At 54.8% G+C, this 20,035-nt stretch overlaps 10 protein-coding genes across 10 annotated transcripts; 6 read left to right on the forward strand and 4 right to left on the reverse strand.

Annotated features, from left to right (window-relative positions):
- Window positions 1-65: 65 nt before the first annotated feature.
- Window positions 66-2,058, reverse strand: LTR77_010639 (uncharacterized protein; the record flags this gene model as incomplete). Its single annotated transcript, XM_064807856.1, has 6 exons — window positions 66-531; window positions 585-658; window positions 713-1,247; window positions 1,298-1,710; window positions 1,764-1,905; window positions 1,979-2,058. The coding sequence occupies 6 exons, from the start codon at window positions 2,056-2,058 to the stop codon at window positions 66-68; spliced, it is 1,710 nt and encodes a 569-aa protein (XP_064653934.1).
- A 1,148-nt stretch (window positions 2,059-3,206) lies between these two features.
- Window positions 3,207-5,001, forward strand: GTR2_1 (GTP-binding protein gtr2; the record flags this gene model as incomplete). The annotated part of the gene is made up of 5 exons (XM_064807857.1): window positions 3,207-3,387; window positions 3,436-3,535; window positions 3,586-4,050; window positions 4,104-4,410; window positions 4,474-5,001. 5 exons carry the CDS (start codon window positions 3,207-3,209, stop codon window positions 4,999-5,001), a joined length of 1,581 nt encoding a protein of 526 aa, XP_064653935.1.
- A 1,789-nt stretch (window positions 5,002-6,790) lies between these two features.
- LTR77_010641 (uncharacterized protein) lies at window positions 6,791-9,382 on the forward strand (the record flags this gene model as incomplete). Its single annotated transcript, XM_064807858.1, has 6 exons — window positions 6,791-7,116; window positions 7,193-7,481; window positions 7,538-7,642; window positions 7,707-8,639; window positions 8,692-9,130; window positions 9,183-9,382. 6 exons carry the CDS (start codon window positions 6,791-6,793, stop codon window positions 9,380-9,382), a joined length of 2,292 nt encoding a protein of 763 aa, XP_064653936.1.
- Window positions 9,383-10,623: 1,241 nt separating this feature from the next.
- On the forward strand, window positions 10,624-11,961 carry GTR2_2 (GTP-binding protein gtr2; the record flags this gene model as incomplete). The annotated part of the gene is made up of 4 exons (XM_064807859.1): window positions 10,624-10,898; window positions 10,951-11,052; window positions 11,109-11,792; window positions 11,847-11,961. 4 exons carry the CDS (start codon window positions 10,624-10,626, stop codon window positions 11,959-11,961), a joined length of 1,176 nt encoding a protein of 391 aa, XP_064653937.1.
- Window positions 11,962-12,511: 550 nt separating this feature from the next.
- LTR77_010643 (uncharacterized protein) lies at window positions 12,512-13,600 on the forward strand (the record flags this gene model as incomplete). Its single annotated transcript, XM_064807860.1, has 4 exons — window positions 12,512-12,572; window positions 12,662-12,769; window positions 12,833-13,356; window positions 13,418-13,600. 4 exons carry the CDS (start codon window positions 12,512-12,514, stop codon window positions 13,598-13,600), a joined length of 876 nt encoding a protein of 291 aa, XP_064653938.1.
- A 134-nt stretch (window positions 13,601-13,734) lies between these two features.
- On the reverse strand, window positions 13,735-14,430 carry ARL3 (ADP-ribosylation factor protein 3; the record flags this gene model as incomplete). The annotated part of the gene is made up of 1 exon (XM_064807861.1): window positions 13,735-14,430. One exon carries the CDS (start codon window positions 14,428-14,430, stop codon window positions 13,735-13,737), a length of 696 nt encoding a protein of 231 aa, XP_064653939.1.
- Window positions 14,431-14,769: 339 nt separating this feature from the next.
- Window positions 14,770-15,179, forward strand: RPS25 (40S ribosomal protein S25; the record flags this gene model as incomplete). Its single annotated transcript, XM_064807862.1, has 3 exons — window positions 14,770-14,815; window positions 14,876-15,091; window positions 15,154-15,179. The coding sequence occupies 3 exons, from the start codon at window positions 14,770-14,772 to the stop codon at window positions 15,177-15,179; spliced, it is 288 nt and encodes a 95-aa protein (XP_064653940.1).
- A 238-nt stretch (window positions 15,180-15,417) lies between these two features.
- Window positions 15,418-16,200, reverse strand: LTR77_010646 (uncharacterized protein; the record flags this gene model as incomplete). Its single annotated transcript, XM_064807863.1, has 1 exon — window positions 15,418-16,200. One exon carries the CDS (start codon window positions 16,198-16,200, stop codon window positions 15,418-15,420), a length of 783 nt encoding a protein of 260 aa, XP_064653941.1.
- Window positions 16,201-16,878: 678 nt separating this feature from the next.
- LTR77_010647 (uncharacterized protein) lies at window positions 16,879-18,095 on the reverse strand (the record flags this gene model as incomplete). The annotated part of the gene is made up of 2 exons (XM_064807864.1): window positions 16,879-17,563; window positions 17,614-18,095. The coding sequence occupies 2 exons, from the start codon at window positions 18,093-18,095 to the stop codon at window positions 16,879-16,881; spliced, it is 1,167 nt and encodes a 388-aa protein (XP_064653942.1).
- A 961-nt stretch (window positions 18,096-19,056) lies between these two features.
- On the forward strand, window positions 19,057-19,927 carry LTR77_010648 (uncharacterized protein; the record flags this gene model as incomplete). The annotated part of the gene is made up of 2 exons (XM_064807865.1): window positions 19,057-19,247; window positions 19,486-19,927. 2 exons carry the CDS (start codon window positions 19,057-19,059, stop codon window positions 19,925-19,927), a joined length of 633 nt encoding a protein of 210 aa, XP_064653943.1.
- Window positions 19,928-20,035: the final 108 nt, after the last annotated feature.

Raw genomic sequence — 20,035 nt, forward strand, 5'->3', positions numbered from 1 at the left:
GCAGTCTTCAGAAGCGTTTCGTTCAGTAAATTATATTATGTATTGCATACAGTCGTGCGTCGGCACTACGGCTCCTGATACATCATGTCAAAGTCCCACAACGTGGAGAGATCCGCTCCGGTGCGAGTCAGGTATTGAGACATTTCTTCGGCCACTCGAGTGTAGTCCTCCGCGGCCGCCGGTTCCAAGGACGACGCTGACCATGTTGTGTGTGGCAGATTTGAACCATCGTGAAGTGGAATTTCTGGTACTGGAGCTGCAGCTGGGTGCGGCAGCCAGGTATAGGTGTCTGGTTGGCCCAGGTTTCGTGCCGTTGCCGGTTCATTGTCCGCATATCGGGCGCCATTGGTTATTTCGGGCGGGACCCTGCTATCGAGTGTTCCAGGAGAGGTACCCGAGGCAGAAGAAGGTGCGCATGCAGCACTCGCTATCTGCTGTCCATCTGCAGCCTCGTGGCGTGCTCTCCGGAAATGAGAGATATTCGACAGATGGTCCAGGTCGGCAGGACCGGTAACCTCGACAAGCCTTTCACTGCGCAATCATTAGTACATGTGGACGATCGGAAGGATCCAAGGAAGACTCACATGCTCTCCGCCCCGTATTCGCCGGCGATATCGTGAAAGCCAAAAGCGTTGCAGATTGGTAAGAGTGCTTGCACCTACAACCGTTAGCCTTTGCATTCACCAACAGAGCAAAACAAAGTGAAGATTACGTGTGGGCTAGGTTTGGACCTATCGAGTCTTAGTCTGTGCAGCAGATCCATGTTGAGCATTATGTTGTTTCTCGTTGCCCGAAAATTGACGTGCTGTGAGATGATTGCTGAATAGATGATCTGGATCTTAGTTGACTCCATTGTAGCATCAGCAACAAATGGATCGTCGAACGCCGTATCGCCTGCCAATTGAATGCGCCGTATAATGTTCGAGATCTCCTCCGCATGGAAACAGCAACGCTGCTGACATGACCGCACCATTTGCGAGGGAGACCTCCGAACCGCATCCGCAAGAGGGAAGTCGAAGCCGGGAAGGGAGATGCGTGTCAGGTCGCAAAGTGCGGCATGGTAGAGCATGTGCAAGAAGACTACGCCCCCCAAGACGCGGTGGTCCTTGTGCACATAGATGTTCAGTTCGGTCAATTCCCATTTGGACGGGAGTTGAGTCCGAAAGCGCTCCAGCTGTGCCAGGAGGCTGACGAACGGCGAGGTCGGGGTTTCAATGGTATCGTACATCTGAGCGGTACGTATACAGCTAAGCAGTGTCAGTATTCCGTGCTTTGGTCCTCAGAAAGATCGACTAACCGCAAGACTCTCGTGCGCAGGTGTATTAGCACCACGTTCAACGCAGGTAGATCTAGAACAGGCACGATAGATGAGGTACCCAACTCCTCTATCGATGCCAGGAACAACGGCTGCGACGCCTCTTGAGAAAGAACGGACTCGTTGGAGCAGGGCAATGGGATGCGAGGAAAGTCATTGCCCCAGGACGAATGCTTATCCACCCCCGAGCCGAGCAGGACGTCAATGCTGTAGGAGGCCCAAACGATTCGGTGTTCGATTTCTCTTTCTGGTGTCACGAGGGACAGGCTCGAAGAGTCTCCGCGCGGAACATCCAGGCCCAAGATCCTGATGTGCCGGAAGACACAGCCAGCCATCCCGAAAGCCCAGGAGAAATGCTCAGTTCGGTGTGCATACTCGCACAAAAGCAATAGAGCCTATCAATCATTAGTGTACGTCTCCTGGAGCGGCCGGCAGCAATGCAAAATACCATCAACTGTTGGTTCGTCGGTACTTTGAAGGAAGAGAAAATATTGGCTTGGGCACCCTCCGCCCAAACATGATCTGCTCCTGGTGGAATGTTCACATTGGTTGACGTTGAAGGTGCTAGAATCTCGTCGCGTCTAATCTGCCTAGATATAGGATCAGCTTCTTGTCACGAGACGTCGCCCCTGCTGGTCACGTTGATCGTAAAGGAAAGCTTACCAGGCGCCTAGAGCGAGAATGATATCGATCAAAGGCTTCTCGTAATCCGCTTCGAGTCGGCCATGGTCGAATGAATGCATGAAAGACGGCTTGTGAAGAAATGAATAGCATCGTAAGGGATGTATGCGGTCGAAATAAGAGTGGAGTAGCTGCTGTTGCACGCTGCTTTCAAGGCTTTCCAGTCTTGAACGGGTAGTAAGGCTGCATCGAGTATTAGTGACTGTCTTCTGCAGAGAGTGTTAGTAGTGTTGCTTGCTGACCTTAGTTGAAGCCCTGCGGGACCACTGGTTGGGCTCCCTGGAGTCGTATCGACGTCGTAGACACAGTCGATGCCACGAGCATTGCATCTTGTACATGGGGTACTGCGACTGCAGCGGCTCTTCGAGCTACGGCAAGCTTTGCATGCGCCAACGCTTCGTCGTTCCTTGTTCGAACTGCGGTAGACATGCTCTGCCACCTTGTCTATCTCCCTTCTGGAAATCTCCTCGTTCGCGTAGCCGGGGCACTGAAGCGCTGACTGTTGACAGCGCTGGCAATGTGGCCGTGCAAGGTCGCATCGGATCTACTGAAATTCAGTGAGCTATTGTACGGATAATGCGAGTGCTTCGCGCCGTCGGCGATATGGCTGCGGCGTACCTTGCGGGCGCGGCATAACAAGCAGCCCAAGGAGCTGTTTGCCCTGCGTGTCGCTTTTACGACACCCCGGCATGACGCTGTGCTCGAGTCTCCATCATCGCGGTTCTCGCGAGCTACGGCATCTTCCGTGGCTGCATCTGCTTCACTCATCCCCAGTGCCTTAACGGCAGAAGCGATCAGTTGGTGTTGGAGGAAGCGACAGGGGCAGAGTGCGAGAGCCGGAGGGGAGACGTTTGCCTTTCCCAGCACTGACACGCGCACCCCGCACGCCATCGTCCAGGTCTACGCCCGTGGGTCTGAGCATGATTCGTGTATTCCTTCTAACGAGTTGGCAAGCCAGAGTGTTCTCGCTCGAATATGTACTGTGTATGTACTCCAGACCCTGTCAGTGTCCCCAACCGAGAAAATTTGCGAGAGCCGTGCGAGAGCCGAGACACACTTCTCCATCCAAGATCATCACTCCATACTACCCCGTCATGCGCGGGGCACAGACGAAGGCAAGACAACATAAAGACACGATTCCGTACACGATGCTCTCATTCCTGTCATACCCAACCCTTGCTCGAGCCGAATCGTTGCAGTTTGTAAAGCCATGGCGCCTAGCATTCGCTGCACGACCGCGTTGAGCTTGCTCACCATGCAAGCCACCATCGCTACCAGTGAGACTTTCAGCTTCTCCTCGCCCAACAAGGTGCCCAAGGGCGCATCTGGAATCGTACCCAAAGACTTCGCCTCCTACTCCTGGCCGGGGCACTGGTTTACGGACTTCGCTGGTCAGTTCTGCACCCCTTTTTCTGGTGAATTAATCTGACGTTTCCAAGGCAATGCAACGTATCCAAACCTTTTCTCGAAAGACATTCTAGACCTACTTGCGTCGAAGACGGGAGCCCAACCGTTCGTTCGAATTGGCGGAACGTCAACGTAGGTCTATTCCTGCAGTCCTTACTTCGGCACCAAGCTGATTTCGACAGTGACCGAATCTGGTACAATGCTTCCCAGCAAGTCGCTTCCCGCAATGTCTTCGAGAATACCGGATCTCTCACGTCGAACATTGGCATTCCAGACCGTGTCGAGATCGGTCCTGCATTCTTTGAAGGTTTCCGCAACTTTCCCGACACCAGCTTCTCCTGGCAGATGAACATGGGCAATACCTACGGCACGCCGGGCGGGCTCGAGAATGCTCTCGAAGTTGCGCGACACGTCATGCATACCGTCGGCGGGCGACTGGACTCCTTTGAGATCGGGAATGAACCGGACATATTCTATCTTGTTGGCCATCGACCTAAGAACTACACGTTGGCCGACTACGTCCGACAGTGGAACGAATATGCGGACGCCTGTAGCTCGCAAGTGTTGAAGGGAAACCCATACGGGCTTGCGGAGACCAGGTTCTTCCAGGGTTTGACAACTGCGTCGGGGGAGCAGGAGTGGTCGGCGTACGTATGATGGTTGGTGTTCCCAGACTGCTCAATGTTCTGATAGCAAGCAGTGACAACGTCCTTAATTCCGGTCTCGACAAACACAACCACCTGAAGTCCATGTCGATGCACCATTACGACAGTAATGGAGAGCCTTGGGTCCGATTGCAGAACTCTTTCATGAACCACACGAATATCGCAGCGAACGTGTCGCTGTACGACGACGATATTGCGGCCTCTCACAACTACAAACCGTCGCTGCCCTTCATCCTCGGCGAGACAAACTCAGATTCTTCCAACTTGAACATGTCGCAGTTCATTGGAGTATTTGGCTCGGCACTGTGGACGATTGATCGGACCTTCCTTAGCATGGCTGCTGTGAGTTTCGATCCCGCAGTTCTTGTCGAAGGCTGAGTGACTGACCAATCTTTGCGTTTCTAGAACATGCAACGTCAGAACTTTATCCAGGGCACCACCTTTGGTTACACTCAATGGGTTCCAGTCCCGCTCGAGGGACGACAGCCGTACACAAGGCCACCCCTGTACGGATACATCTTCGCTGCGGATGCCCTCGGACGCCATCCTAAAGCGCAGGTCTACCCGATCCCAACATCGGTTTGGAACCTCTCCGCGTACGGCATCTACCAGGCTGGCAAGCTTGCCAAGTACGCCGTGATCAACTTGGACGAGTACAACAGCACCGCCTCGTATGCGCGCCCGGAACAACGAGTCCGTCTTACCGTTCCCAAGCACGTCCGCCATGTTGGAATCGAAAGGCTGACGGCTGCTGGCGCCGATGCTGATGAAGGCGTCCAATGGGCGGGGTTGAGCTGGAATTACACCGATGGAAGGCTTGCGCAGTCGGGCAAGCACAAGGTTGAGAGGGTCCAAGCCCGGAGAGGTGTTGTCAACCTGCAGATTCCGTCGACGCAGGCAGTTTTGGTGGCTTTGGATGGGTGCCAGGACTGAATAGGGAAGATGATGTTCGCTGGCAGCTGGAGGTGTCACGTCGAATAGCCAATAGCACTCAGCACATTCCATAAGGTAGTGTTGAATCAAAAGCTGTCGGTAATCAGTCTCCTCTGAGGTCGTGAGTAGAGTAGAAGGACACTTGCAAAGGACTGGGTAAAGTCGTCATGAGTGAGCAATGAAGTGAGGTCAACACAAGGTTGAAGAGGAGAGAAGTCAGGGGAAGGAGCGCTGTGGGTCGTACCTTCCTCAGCTGTGTATTTGGAGACACCTTTTCTTTGGCCATTGCGAAAGTCACACTGTTATTACTCGCGCCTGGCACAATTTCTTGTGTACTAAGGCAGAAGACAAGTCAACAACTATCGAGTCGTCACAGCCGCTGTCGAACAGAACGATCGCCGACAAGGAGCGGGAATCTGGCAAGATGGCATACACCTAGAGCAGGAAATCAGCAGACCGAAAAATCAGAAGTTTAACTCTCAAAGCCAGGCATCCATGATGTGCGAGGCGAGAGATATGGAGAAGGCGGCGCTCGCGGCAAACACGTGAGGGTGAAACGGCAGTCTCTACAAACCCGGCTGTCCCTCGTTCCATGGCATGAACTCATTTTCCGGTGCGAGTAGCCTCGGGCATCGAGATGTTGCGTTATCCAGATCTGTTCGAAATATGTTGGAAGGCCTGGACGTCCAGGCAGGATGTGAAATCCTTGCGGGAGGATCTGTGCGATCCAGCGGCTAAGCGCGTCTCACGGTCTCACCGGGCATTAGCATGGCATTGAGGAGAAAGCAGCTGGCCGGAATGCAGGAGCAGTGTTCTCTCGACACGTTCGAAAAGGTTGACTGTGATCCAGCTTCGGCCATGATGGAGAGCGAAGACGAGAAGCGACCTTTCGACCCGCTGAGAGGAAGGTGAGGTGGGCTTTATCAAAACAGTCAGCCTCTTCAGGTCCTTGATCTGCAGCGCCCAAGCGCTTCTTGCCGGTCTACGCCGAGGCGCCTTACGCCACCCATTGGAAAGGCTCGAGTTGGCCGCTTTTTCAGCACGTGGAGATATTCATGGATCAAATGAAGGACGATCCTGCCATCCTTCTGCTTGCAAACGGACATGTGTTACGCGCAACGGCTCGTGTCAAGCCGAAGTCATTGCGCTGAACCGCCTTGTCTGACGGTCGGCAGGGCAAGCTCCGCGTTGGTTGGAATTGAAATCCATCGCTCAGGCGATGCGATTGGCGGCGCACAAATCAATAGCAGTATGCAGCCAGGCCAGGCTAGTCAACTGAAAGGCTTTCAGCTCGGATCCACCAGCAGGGCAAGCAGGGCTGTCAGCAACGGCAGTCCAATTTGGGGCTCTCGCTTGGCGTCCTGTTGCTGGCGGCGGGCGGGAAGATGGGGTCGGCTGTGCGACGTGAATGGGGGCGGTGGGCGGACAAACGGGCGAGAAGTTGTGTCGGCGCCGTCGAGTACTCCGTAGCGTGGGTGTGCATGTAGTTTATGTATGCTTTTCCATCAGGTTGCAGTCTGGTAATTGTACAGCACTCTATCGTGCATATCGCCCGGTGTGCATCCTGGCCCAGTCCAGTCGAGCTGACGAGTGGCTTTGAACTTCCGGATTCTTGGCCCATCCATCTCCACCACCTGCCTCGCTGCACCTGCACCTTGCACCGCAGCCCTCAGCAGCGACCCCAAGCAATTGCGCGAAGCTGGTACAGCCTTCCGCTCCGCAAACCATGGTCTAGCGTGGCTGTTAGTTCTGCCGACCACTCGCTCCTGCTCACCCATCTGCGCTGTCCATGTCGTCGAGACGCTTCAGGGAACGGTTCTTAGGTTCTACTCGCAAATCGAGCAACATCTCCAACGGGCCCAACCACTCCTCCACCTCCGTCGCCTCGCCCGCACCCGCTCCCTCCGCCGCCTCTCCCCAGCCGACGCACCCTCCCTCGCTCACCAACGGCAACTCCGCTCCCTCTGAGCGCAGCTCATCTCAGACCTCGTCTATCCCCACCCTACAGCACACGACGAGCAACACCCCGCCCGCCAACTCCACAAACCAGACCGCACCCGCCGCGTCAGCACCAACTCTTGCCATGAGCGGCCAGCAGCCTCTTGGGCGACCTCCGTAAGTGAGCTCTCGACACCCTCATTCGATACATCGTCCAGGGCATGTGCTGACAGGTTTTAACCTTGTGCGACAGGTCATACCAGTACGCGAATACCGCTTTGGGCGCCCCCAACCCTAACGCTCAGGGCAGGCCGACCTCTCCCATGCCTCCTCCCATCAACACCGGCGGTGGCTACGGAGGCCACCCCGCAAACACGAATCCGATGTACGGCGCGAATCCACCCATGTATGGCGGCCAAGCACCTCAGCACCAAGGCTATGGCTATCCCGCCCCGCCCGGCCAGCAATATGGCCAGAGAAGTCTGGCAGAAGTAGAAGGCAACCAGCGAAACAGGGCGCAGCTTATCGTGGGCATCGACTTTGTACGGACATCGAGCCTTGATATGCTTGGCACGATGAGCTGACAATGTGATCGCAGGGTACAACATTCTCAGGTGTGGCATTCGCGTTCGCGACCAACACCGAGGCGAAAGAAGACATCATTGTCGAATGGCCAGGCGCAGGTACTCAGACCAAACAGAAGGTGCGCCTTGCACTCGACGACATGCTTCCTTCAGCCGCACAGCTTACTGACTTAATCTTCTCAGATCCCGACTGTTCTGTACTACGACCAACACCAGCAAGTCGTTGGATGGGGTCCAGACATCGCAGAAGCACTGGCGCCCACCGGCTACCCAAAGCCCGGCGTACAAAAGGTGGAATGGTTCAAGCTGCAGCTGATGATGAGCGGCAACACATACATTGACCCGATCAACCTTCCTCCGCTCCCACCGGGCAAGTCGGAAGTCGACGTTGCCGCAGACTATCTCTTCAAGCTTCGGCAAGCAATGCGCAACCAGCTACAGAAGTCGCTGGGCGAGGTGTTCAACCGTGAAGAGCGCAACATCCGATACTTCCTCACAGTGCCTGCCATCTGGAACGATGCTGGCAAGGCTGCGACAAGAGCAGCCGCCATCCAGGCTGGCTTCCTCCGCGACGAGAACGACAACCGCCTGACCCTTATCACCGAGCCCGAAGCAGCCGCCATGTTCTGTGCCAAGACCGGCCTCCTCAACCTCAAAGTACACGATGCGATATTGATCGTGGATTGCGGCGGTGGTACAGTGGATTTGATCGCATACGAGGTCGAAGAAGAACAACCTTTCACCGTCGCCGAGTGCACAGCAGGCTCCGGAGATTCTTGTGGTTCGACAGCGCTCAACCGCAATTTCTCCAACATCCTGCGTGCAAAGATTCGTAAGATGAAGCTTCCTGATGGCTCGAAGACGGCTGGCAAGGTTTACGCCAAGTGTATCATGGATTTCGAGAACAGGATCAAGGCAGACTTCCGCAACAATGGCCAGAAATGGGCTGTGGATGTGGGTATCGAGGCGGAGTTCCCGGAGGCTGGTATTGAAGAGGGCTACATGACCTTTACGAACGAGGAGATTCTGCAGTGCTTCGAGCCGGTCGTGAACCGAATATTGGAGCTGGTTAGGAACCAGATCATTGCCATTCAGGCTCAGAACAGGCTGCTGCAGGTGAGTGTGATCATGGTTTGCATCTTTGGGAGACAAGACTAACTTCCTGCAGAACGTCCTTGTGGTCGGTGGATTCGGCGCATCAGAATACCTCTTCCAGCAGATCAAGCTGCACGTCCCGCCGCAGTTCCAGAACAAGGTGGTCCGACCCATGGACTCCGTCGCCGCCATAGTCAAGGGAGCTGTCACCGCCGGTATTACCGAGCGGGTTGTTACCTCGCGTGTGGCCCGTCGGCACTACCTCATGGCCACCCTGCAGCCATTCAAGGAGGGTCACCACCCGGAGCAATACCGCGTACCTTCGCTGGACGGCAAGGACCGATGCAAGTACACGAGACAGATCTTCGTGCAGAAAGGACAGCGAGTGAAGATTGGCGAGCCGGTCAAGGTTTCGTTCTTCCGGCAGGTGGCGCCAGGCGCGACGCTGATGTACGAGGATGTGCTGTATGCTTGTGACGAGGACGTCTGCCCGGAGTATACAAAGGATCCTCGTAAGTTGAAGCACTACTGAGCTTACGCTGGAACATGCTGATAGTCTCGCAGGTATAAAGGAGATCGTCACCCTCACCTCGGATCTCAGCCGCAAGAACCTCGAGAAGGACTTTGAGCGCATGGACACCCCGCAGGGCACCTTCTACCGCGTGTACTTCGACATCTACCTGACGCTGGACGGTTCCGAGTTCAACGCCGAGCTGGTGTGCCAGGGAGAGGTCATGGGAAGATGCTCTGCCAGATTCAGATAAGCGGAGACGTCGCTCAAAAAGAGCTTCGTGATGGAGGCAAGCAGCAAGTGCTTGCGAGGGCAAACGAAGTGGACATGGGTAATGGGGGAGCACAGCACTTGGATCTAGTAAAAGTGGTATTCGGGGAGGCATGGCGGATGTACTGTGCCGCACGAGGGGCCTGGATAGCAGGGCATGGCTTACGAGGACGTCTAATCACGATCGGAGAAGGGGAAGGCAGGTCGGGAGTGATGCCATGGCTGTGCTGGAAAGCAGAGGACTTTTTGTATTTGCTTTTCTCAAGCTTGAGAGTACGGCGTAGATAGCTCGGCGCGAGGTGGGTTCGGGGTAGATACCTTTGGTAGCATCTGTTGATAATGGAGGCATATATTGTTATTTGGGCTCCTTGTGCGGAAGAGGTGATGAGTGAGATGAAGTCTGATCATGCTTTTCGTGCCAAGCTCGTGCATTGCTCTTTCCGAATCGAGTGCGCACGCACATGCAACTTTGCATATACCAATTGTGTCGGTCCTCGAGCACATGTAGCGCCGCTCCTCGAATACTCCGGGAGTCCTTGTCGGTGTGCGACCAGGAACACGCTACAGGCATCGCCCTCAACTGCAACCTGATCTGTCTCATCGGGCAGCAATCTCGACATATCGATCTCACATCCCCGACCAGCCGGATCGCAGCACGCGACGCCTCGCTACGGCCTCCAACATCCGAAACATTCTTATCAGGACCTCCAAAACTGGTTCCATCGTCTGACTGGATGCGCGAGATCGGTTCCACGAAAATCTCGATAGGCGGTGTGCTGCTGGGCCGCCCTCCCCGGGTTGTAGGGCAACGCAAGGTACAATCGTCGACTGGGATCTGAGGAGTGGCGGTATGAGAGTTGACTGGCGACGATGACGACGAAGGGGATGGAGGTGAGTTGAAATCTTTTTATTTCCTTTTATTCTCGGAAGGGTAGCGTGGGATGGTTGGGTTGGATGAGTGAATTCCGATCGTTGTGAAGGATTGTGTGTGATGATGATGTGTGCTACGAGTGCACATGGCTGAAACGGTTTGATCATTGTTGCACGTGGTTGAAGAGGTCGTGCTACGCTTGCTGGAAGCCGTCGAGACCTCTTGCCCTGCTTGTTTGGGGCGTTGATAAGGCAGGTGGGCGTAGGAAGGAGTGCTTGAGGTTGGTCTGCACCAGTTGAAGAAATCGATCAGACGCTGCGTACGCAACGACAATCATCCCTGAGTCGAGAGCCATGCACACTCTCTTCGGCGAGAACATACTCAGCCCACCGCCTCAAGAGGAGGAGCAAGCTTCAACCAATCCGTTCGACCTCGCCTTCAACTCCAACCCACCAGCTACCTCAGATGCATCCGGTGGAAGTTCGTTGCAGCAGAACGATTGGTTGACACAGCATGTACAGAACTTGTCCGTAGTCGACGGAGCGACCTCATACTCCCATGGCGAGCAGTCAGGACCTCCACCTAGGCGAAAAGGCAATCCCAGGTTGCTGTTCATGGGCTTGAGAAGGTGAGGTATCATGTTAACCTTGTCAAGACCACCAGGTTGCTAATATTCTCAGATGTGGCAAGTCATCTGTGCAGAAGGTGGTCTTCGAAAAGCTGCCACCTGCAGAAACACTATACCTCGAGGCTACCACTAAGATTGAGAGAGCCTCGATGCAGTAGGCCACTGTCCGTTTTGCGAATTCAACACAGCCTTGCTAACCATCCTATCCAGATCCTTCATGACGTTCGACAGCGCCGAACTCCCTACCTCCCTCCCCGTTCAATCGCCGGACTACGACCACGCCTCCATTTTCACCAACATCGGCTCAGTGATCTGGATCATCGACAGCCAAGACGAATACCTCACCAGCATCTCCGAACTTCTCCGCCTCGCAGTCTTCCTGGCCGAGAACTACCCACGTATTAACCTAGAAGTCTTCATCCACAAGACTGACGGCCTGAGCGAGGAATACAAATACGACACCTTCCGCGAGGTCCGCCAGCGGGTACAAGATGAGCTGACTGACTATGGCTACGGCGATCGACCGGTCAGCTATTACCAAACGAGTATCTTCGACCACTCCATCTTCGAGGCGATGAGCAAGGTCATCATGAAACTTCTTCCAGCCCTCCCGTCCATGGAGACTCTCCTGACTAAACTCTGCTCAACATGCCGAATCCAGAAGGCATATCTGTTCGATACCCTCAGCAAGATCTACATTGCCACCGACACGAGTCCGACTTTCTTGAAGGACTACGAAGTATGCTCGGACTACGTGGATGTGATCGTGGACATCAAGCAGTTGTACGGCTGGCGAGATGAGGGCAAGCAGGGTGATCAGAACTCGATTGAAGAGAGCATGGTTTCGTTCGACAAGAGCGGGGATACGTATATCTACACGAGGGAGATCAGCAAGTGAGTGTTGCTTGCTTTGACATTGTGCTGTTCAGGAAACTAACGCTATTATAGTAATCTCTCGCTCATCTGTCTGATGGGCCAGGGCAGCGGGCCCAACATGCGACCAGTACTCGACTACAATGTCGAGATTCTGAACGGTGCGCTGCAAAAGGTCTTCAAGGTTTAACAAAGAGGATGAGAGATGTCTTGGAGGCGTCGGAGAAGGAGTGATTGGCGATAGAGCAGCGCAGCTATGAAAGCGACATGCTCCACGTGAGCTGGGAATGAAGAAGCCGTCGTCGTCGTCGAAATGTTGGCGCAGACTCGATTGTGGAGATGGCAGTGGATGTTAGTTGGATATGCGTCCAACGAGCCTCATCGGGCGCCCGGACATATAACAGTCCGTAGCCGGTACCATTCAACAGCTCGATCGACATCCTGACGAGCTAATAATGTCCAGCTGCTTCCGCTTCGCTTTCGTGTTTCGCGTGCGAGAGCGTTACAAAGGACAACTACTTCGCACTACAAATTCATCTTCAATCTTTGGTAGAAAAGTCTACTGCAGAGCATTGAAGGGCGCCTATAACTGGACTCTGAAGGACTCAAGACCGTCATGTCAAACCAAGAAGTGATGCTGGAGGTTGATGTGAGCCGCTTCTCTCTGACTCAACCCTTAACAAAACCGGCACTGAAGCTCGCTATGTACTCAGGCCGATGACAACATTCCAACCGCGGACATGGGCGAGGAGAGAAAGCGATACGGGCTGCTCGACGGAGATCCTGCTATTACGAGATTGCGTACGTCTGCTTGCCGCTCAAGCTCGAAGACTACACGCTCGACTGCGACAGTCCGTTCGCAGCCAGAATCTAACAGCAAGCGTTTACAGAGCTGCAGCACCGTATCTGGCAGCGGACACTGCCCGACCGCATTACTCTCGCACCTATTCCAGCGTCTGAAGCCGGGAAAGTGAGAGATGTCATCGATCTCGGCTGTGGTACATCTCCGAAATGGCCATTACGAAACTGTCAGATGAACCTGACCACAGTTCTGTGACCAGGCACCGGCGCATGGGCCCTCGAGTTCGCAGCTGCATATCCCAGCGTACATGTCCGCGGCGTCGACCTCAAGCCTCTGCAGCCGACCTCCCACCCTTCAAACGTCGAATTCCTGGTGGACGACATCACGTACGACTCCGCCTGGGCCAGTCCTTCGGCCGCAGCGCAACAATACGACCTCATCCACTCCCGCAGCATGTCATCCGGCATCAAATCCTGGCCCGCTCTCATCTCCAAATGCTGGGAACATCTCCGCCCGGGTGGGTGGTTGGAATTCCAGGAGTTCCATCTGCCAATGCGGTGTGATGACGACTCGATGGCTGGGACGGCTTTTGAGCGGTGGAATCAGTTGCTGGTCGAAGCGAGTGGGAAGGTAGGTGTGAAACTGGATGGAGGGTTCGCTGAAGTTCCTCGCCTGCTTCAAGGTGCTGGTTTTGCAGGTATGGGACGGAAAGCGCTGAAGTGGCCGGTTGGGCCTTGGCCAAAGGACGACAGGATGAAGGAGGTTGGGCGGATGTTTCGAGCGGTTAGTCTTCCCTGCGTCTGCCGAATGCGAAGGTGTGGCTTGCTGATCGTTATTGTCGCAGGACCTGTCAGTTGTCCTAGAAGGCGTAAGTATTGGCCTCTTCACCAAGGCGCTCGGCTGGGAGCCGGAAGCTGTTCGGGAGCTGTGGAAGGAAGTCGAGGGAGAGATGGCGATGGCGAAGATGCATGCCTACGTTTCGATAGACATTGTTTGGGCGCAGAAGCCGGATGGCGCTGTCGGCTAGGGCGATGTCGTCTCCTCAGTGGCCATGATCCGTGAATGTTCAATTTGAACTGTCAATCATTCGGCGGAGTAGCAGGCCGAGCAGAACATTTCCCTCTTGCGTAACGATGTTTTATCCTGAGACCTTAAGACATCTCATCTCATCACTGGCGGTCGGCCCTCTTTGTTCCATTTCACCCGTGAACAGATCCATTCCACGGCTTCCTTCACGCCTGTGCCCGTCAATGCACTCAGCGGCAGCACTCTTGAGTCACGTACATTCTGCCCCTTCTCACCCTCAAACACTTTCCTCACAAGTCCCTCCTTAATACGCACAACTTCCACGCAGTCCTCACGATCTTGCTTGTTGGCCAGCACGAGCACGGGGATGCCAGAGGTGTCAGAATGCTGCAGTACGTCCTCCAGCACCAGTTTGCACTCGTCCAATCGGCCCTCCCGTTCAGATGATGTCGCCGGATTCGGTGTAGCTGGAGGGTCCATAGAAGAAGATAGGTGCGCTGCATCGCCATCTCCAATGTCCGTGCTGTCAACCACAAACACGATCGCGTGAGCGCTGCTGTAGTAGCTTTGCCACAAACCACGAAGGCTGTGCTGGCCACCAACGTCCCAGATGCGGAGGTAGAGATCCGGTAGGTCTATCAAGCTGACGTTCTGGCCTACCGTGGGCACAGTGCGAAGGTTGGGCTCGTGAGGCGCGTGGTGGGAGGCGAAGATGGATTTGATCTGCTCCAAAAGAGTGGTCTTGCCGGCATTGTCCAGCCCGAGCAGGAGAATGGAGTATTCTTCTTTACTAGTGACGCGGTAGTAGAGGCTCTTGACTAGGTGATACATTGTGCATCGAAGGTCAACTTGTCTTCTGTCCTCTTGGCTCCGTGGAAGTAGTGGCCGACTGTTAGGTGCTGAAGCTGATCGAAACCCTTTAAGCGCAGTGCTACACTTCCAAGAGACCCCTATTCATAATCACATCTGGAGGAATCGCCGGAGGTTAGATCGACGTGTTCTTCTCCGGTTCACGACAGCTGAGCAAAGTGAAGTTGTCCTCCGTCACGTGCTAAAGCGGGCCATGCCGCGCCAAGACCACACAGCGCAGACTCCATCCCACCAAATCCGACTTGCGAAGCACCGCCGACGACACCATTACTTCTCCATACCACATCAACATCAGCGGTCATGGCCCCAGCAACCAAAGGGAAAGCGAAGAAGAAGTGGTCGAAGGGTGCGTCAACAAACCCACCAACAAATCCGAGCAAAAACTAACGGAGCGATCACTGTACAGGAAAGGTCAAGGACAAGTCCAACCACGCCGTCATCCTCGACAAGGCCACCGCCGAGAAACTGCAGAAGGATGTGCAATCGTACCGCCTCGTTACCGTCGCCGTGCTGGTCGATAGGCTGAAGATCAATGGATCGCTTGCGCGCGCGGCGCTGAAGGATCTTGAGGAGAAGGGTACGATCAAGAAGGTTGTGGCGCACAGCAGGGGGAACATCTACAGTATGTTGAGGCTTTTGAGATGGTATTGTATTAGTGCGCATGTACTGACGATGCATTCACAGCGAGAGCGGTTGGTGGCGGCGACTAAACGATGAATGAGATGGCCATGGTCTGCTGTGCATTTCTCGGCGTATGTGTGGATGACGGACATGAGGACATCGGGTCGAGATGCGGAGGATCTGGGAATGAGCAGCAACCCATAGCGCTCCGATAGTTCAGCAATCTGTCCGCTGCACAAGAGAATGAACTCGGCCAAGGTGCTATGAGACATTCTACGCCTCCAATACGGGTATATGCCACATCAAACCATTACAGATCCATTACTCTTACGACGGCCGGTACGCCGCGCCAGCATCCTTAGCACCCTGCTTCGGCTTGGGCCTACCCTTCTCCGCGCGCTCACACAAAGCCTTCCGTGGCTCCTTTTCCAACCAACCCTCCTCCCTTACCACCTTGCCAACCTCAAAGTAATCCTTGCCACCATCGCCCTGAAACATGCTCGCCCATCCATCCAGCGTCTCCTTGACCTTCTTCCGCGCTTTCCGTAGCTCTTGTTCGCGATAAACCTTCTGCTCCGCCTGCACCTTCTCGTCGAAACCCGGCACATCGATCGGGACATACGTCCACTCCGCCCCTCGCAAGTCTGGCGTCGAGTCTTCCGCGAAGCAACCCGTGATGAAACCGCGCGCTGCGTCTTTCCCGGCGAAGACATTGTAGGAGCCGCCTGGCCCATACACTCGTCGTCCAGCCGTCACGTCGTAGATCGTCCCGTTTAGAGCGAGGTATACAGGCAGATCAGGATCACTTCCATTGTACAGGCTCAACTCGGCGTCAGTCAGCATGACGGGTCCCTGGAACCAGCGTGCGACAAGTCTAGGTCGCGCGAACCAAGGCCGGTAGCCCCAGAGGAAGCTGTCATTGGTGATGAAATATGACCCGAGGGAGTTGAGGAGCAAAAGGCCACCGAGGATACGCAGGATGTCCAGGACGCTCCAGCCGGTCTTGTCAGAGGCCAATGTGCCCTTGCTGCTTGTGTGAACCGTCGCATTGGGGCCGCTGGTGTCCTTTGCGCCTTTTCGCTCTCTCAGACCTCCGTTCGCGTCTGCCATGATGAGCCTCCGTCTCGCCCCCTACCGCTCTTGTTCTCCGGTCTTCCTGGCCAATGGCTCTGCTGGTGTCCTTCCTTTTGAGTGATTCCGCGCCCGACTGCTACAGCGACAGAAGAGCGTAGCTCGTGTTGAGCGTTTCGTACCAGAGCGCTATGGTTATAGGAGCACTCGGCCTGCAGCTGAAGCACGGTAACGTGGTCTTCTCAGAGCAGCGCCGTTGTTCTCCGCCAGACTGTGCCGAGGCTCGATATTTAAGGTCAACAAGGGCTCTGAGCTTGAAGACGATTGGCTTTGGCGCTACTCTTAAGAAGAAAGAGCGGAAGCCGATCGCGAACAACCACGACACAGGATATATGATTTGAAGCCAAAGGCACAGCGATACACAAACGCTGTCAGAGCCTTGGACCTAGACTGTCTACATTCTTTAAAGCAGCAAATTCAGCGTAGCCAGTATCTGCCGCTCCAGCTGTCTATGATTTTCAGATGCCTCCCTGAGGAAGTAAGGATCATTGTGAAACCTCGAGACAGGGTTGCCTCAGAACGGATGATGGTGAAGGTGTTCTTTAAAAGTACACGCACGGTTGGGTATCTTAATATAAAAACAACAAGTGAGCGTGAACCCCAAAGACTGCTCACTGTTCCGGAACGCCAGCGCTATGCATCACCAACCCACTCCTCTCACTCCACAAGCCTTTCGCTATCCGGCAGCCGCAGAGCATTCTGCACCGCGATCATGCCCCCTCGCATCTTCTCCTTATCATCAACTTCGTAGGTCAAAGCGTACGACAGTCGCCTCACGGCTTCCCAAACAGCATTATCTTCCTGCCGGCTCCGCGCCACGCTCAGGAGCTGACGCGCCTTGCGTATCCGCTCCCAATAATCGGAGATCTCGCTCTCGTAGGTCGTCTCCTCGAAAGGGACAGCCCACTTCTTCTTCGCCTTCGCTGTCCGTGCGAGAGTATCGGCCATAGCTGTCCATTTGTCGCCGCCGATGTCGTGGAAGTGGACTAGTAAATCGCCACGGTGGCCTTCAAACTGAGTTGCATTCAGTTGGTATGCATTATACCATGTTCGCGGCTGGTATACCACTTGGCCGCGGAAGCGGTCAGAGCGCAGCACCTCGTCGAAGGCTGCTTGTGTCTTGTCCTCCGCGCGTTCGATCTCGGGGTGGAAGTTCCCTGCGTACAGGACTTCGACTAGCATCTGCACACTCCAGTCGTGGACTCGGAGGAAGAAGACGCCGCTGTTGAAGCCTTTGCTATCGTGTGTGCCCAGCAGATGTGTTCGGCTGAAATCGGCAGGAGGGAGAAACGACTCGAGTGGGACATGAGGGTTCAGGATGATCACGTCAGGTCCAGACCACCTGTGCCCTCGGTCAGCGACAACTACACCGTCTAATCGAGGCATACCCACATCAGCCATTCCGACCGCAGTTCCTTTGGTTTCGCCAGCTCTTCGACAACCAGCGAAAGCAAATAGGTTGGCGTGCTCCAGTACTTGCTCACAATCTTCTCCCTCAGCACCTTCATATCATACTCATGAATCCGATTGTGCTCTTTATGACTTCGCAACGCGCCCTCGTACAACTCATTGTCCTGCCCAAACACCGAGGTCACCTTGACGATCTTCGAGCCATGGCTCTTCCACAACGACTCGGGCGTCAGGTGGCTGATAGCCTGCAGCGACTGCCGAGTTGTCCTTTCGAGTTGGTGCGGTCCGACATTGAGCGATTGCAGTAGGATATAGAAGGTCACTACTAGGATCGTCCCGAGGGCGATATTGCGGACCTGGTGGGTCTCGAGTGTGAGCTTGTCTTCTATTGCGTTTGGAGCTGTCTCGGGTGTTTGCGACTTACTGCGCGAACTGTCAGCGTCTTCATTTCGACGACGAGCCATGTCTTTCAGCAATACAATGTAGGAAGGGTATACTCACCCTGCGATCCATTACCCGTCGATGGCGCAAGCAACATTGCGCGCAATCGCCTCCGGCGCAGATCACTCACGTCGGCGGCAAGTGCTGTCTTGCGTGCTTCTCAGACGACAATACATTCGCGCGAGGTTCAAGAAGCGACTGTGGTGAAGGACTCGAGGTGGTGAAGTGGAAAAGAGAAGAAACCCGACCTGCCTGTGCTGCGCGTCCATGGCACCTCCCCTCATTCCTTTGGATCCCTCCGACACGCCGCCGCCGACACCAATTTCATGGATCCGCGCTAGCGGGTGTTCTGATGATAAGGGGACCACTTCCGACATCGTGGCCTTGTAAAAGTGTCGACAAACGTACGGATACGTCTTACCGGCATCATCAAGGAAGCTGAAGAAGATTGTAACAGGTTGAAGGGTTCTTGTGTAGCTGTGGTCAGAGAAACCCGGTCGCACGGCCGTCACTGGAAGCCAATCGGCCTGACGAAGTTTGTGCTCCATCTCACAGATCTCGTCTCAGGCAAGACGTCGGCTCAGGCCGAGTACCGCAAGACGGAACACGATCTTTGTACGACGTTGCTGTGCAGCACTTCACAGTGTACATGGTATGGCGGGTTGGGACAATCAGAAAACCCGTATACTGGATGCGGAAGACCCGGATGTTCAAGGATTTGTGTGAACCACGGTTCAAATTTCGATATTGGTGAAGGCAAATGGTCCTGGAACTCTAATGACCAGAACGTATATGCTTCTGAACTCTCATGAACAACACCCACGCCTGCAAGCCCTTCAAGAATAGTCGAAGAAGTATAAGTATGGTCTCCCTCCCTGCAGTAAGTGTCTCCAAAATACCATCATCTCTCAAGAATCCCGTCATTTTCCAACACTACTTTCATCCAAAAAGCACACCCCGACAGCGCTACCCAACCACCTCACCATGGCCTCCCTCGCCCCATGCATGGCTGTGGCCGCACCCATCCGCAGCAGCTGCATGGTCTGCGAGCGCATGCGTTTTAGCAATAAACGCTACAACATCCACAAGGATCACGCCAACCTGGTCACTAAAGGACCCAGCCGAGGCTGCGTGCTCTGCAACCATTTCTTCTGCCCAGCCCACAAGTCCGACAAGTATGACAACGTCTGCTCAATCGACCACCTCGTGTACTACAAGAATACGATTGGCAGGCCGGATATCTATCCAACCATGGAGCGCCGGGATGAAGTCCTCGGGTTGAAGGAGGCGAACGCCTCTCCGAGTCCATAGTCGACGGTGACGGTGACGACTTCGAAGGCGAATAGGCCAGATGCTTGGAGGTATGTCGTCTCATCTCGAGATTTTGCGACTGTTGTACTAATCGATGAACAGCAAAGCCGCCCAAGCCATGATCGACGCCGGTCTGGATAGCTGCAACTCAGGATCGAGCAGCGATAGCGACTGCGGATCCAGCCCCAGCACGCCAGAACCACATCCAGACACTACCCGCGAAGGGGGCCAGTACAGCACATTTGAGGGATATGTGTCAGCGGCCGCGCCAAAGACAGCGGACGAGAAGACGAGACCAAGCAACGGATATGATCCAGTGGTCTTCGTGCCCATAGCTGATAGGATCCAGCCTCGCGATCGGACACCGACAGATCCCAAGACACTGAGGCCTTTCGCACTGCTGCCGGACTGGCGTACACGGTTTCCCGAGCCCGAGTCGAGCGGAGAATTCGAGCAGAAGCGTGAGCCAGTGGGACGTTGGCCGAACCTCAGATTCTCTAATAGCTATGGGTCTCGGCGCGAGTTGGGTCTGATGTACGGATAATCTCCGCCTCATCATCGTCGTTGGGGTGGGACGGTGGATTGCGGTCAGTGGGTACATTACTGAGTTCGGCGTGCTGCGACTCTGCTGGAGCTTGAATCACTCAGAAAG

This window comes from Saxophila tyrrhenica, assembly GCF_035928015.1.
Source record: "Saxophila tyrrhenica strain CCFEE 5935 chromosome Unknown scaffold_25, whole genome shotgun sequence".
Classification (NCBI taxonomy): Eukaryota; Fungi; Ascomycota; class Dothideomycetes; order Mycosphaerellales; family Extremaceae; genus Saxophila; species Saxophila tyrrhenica.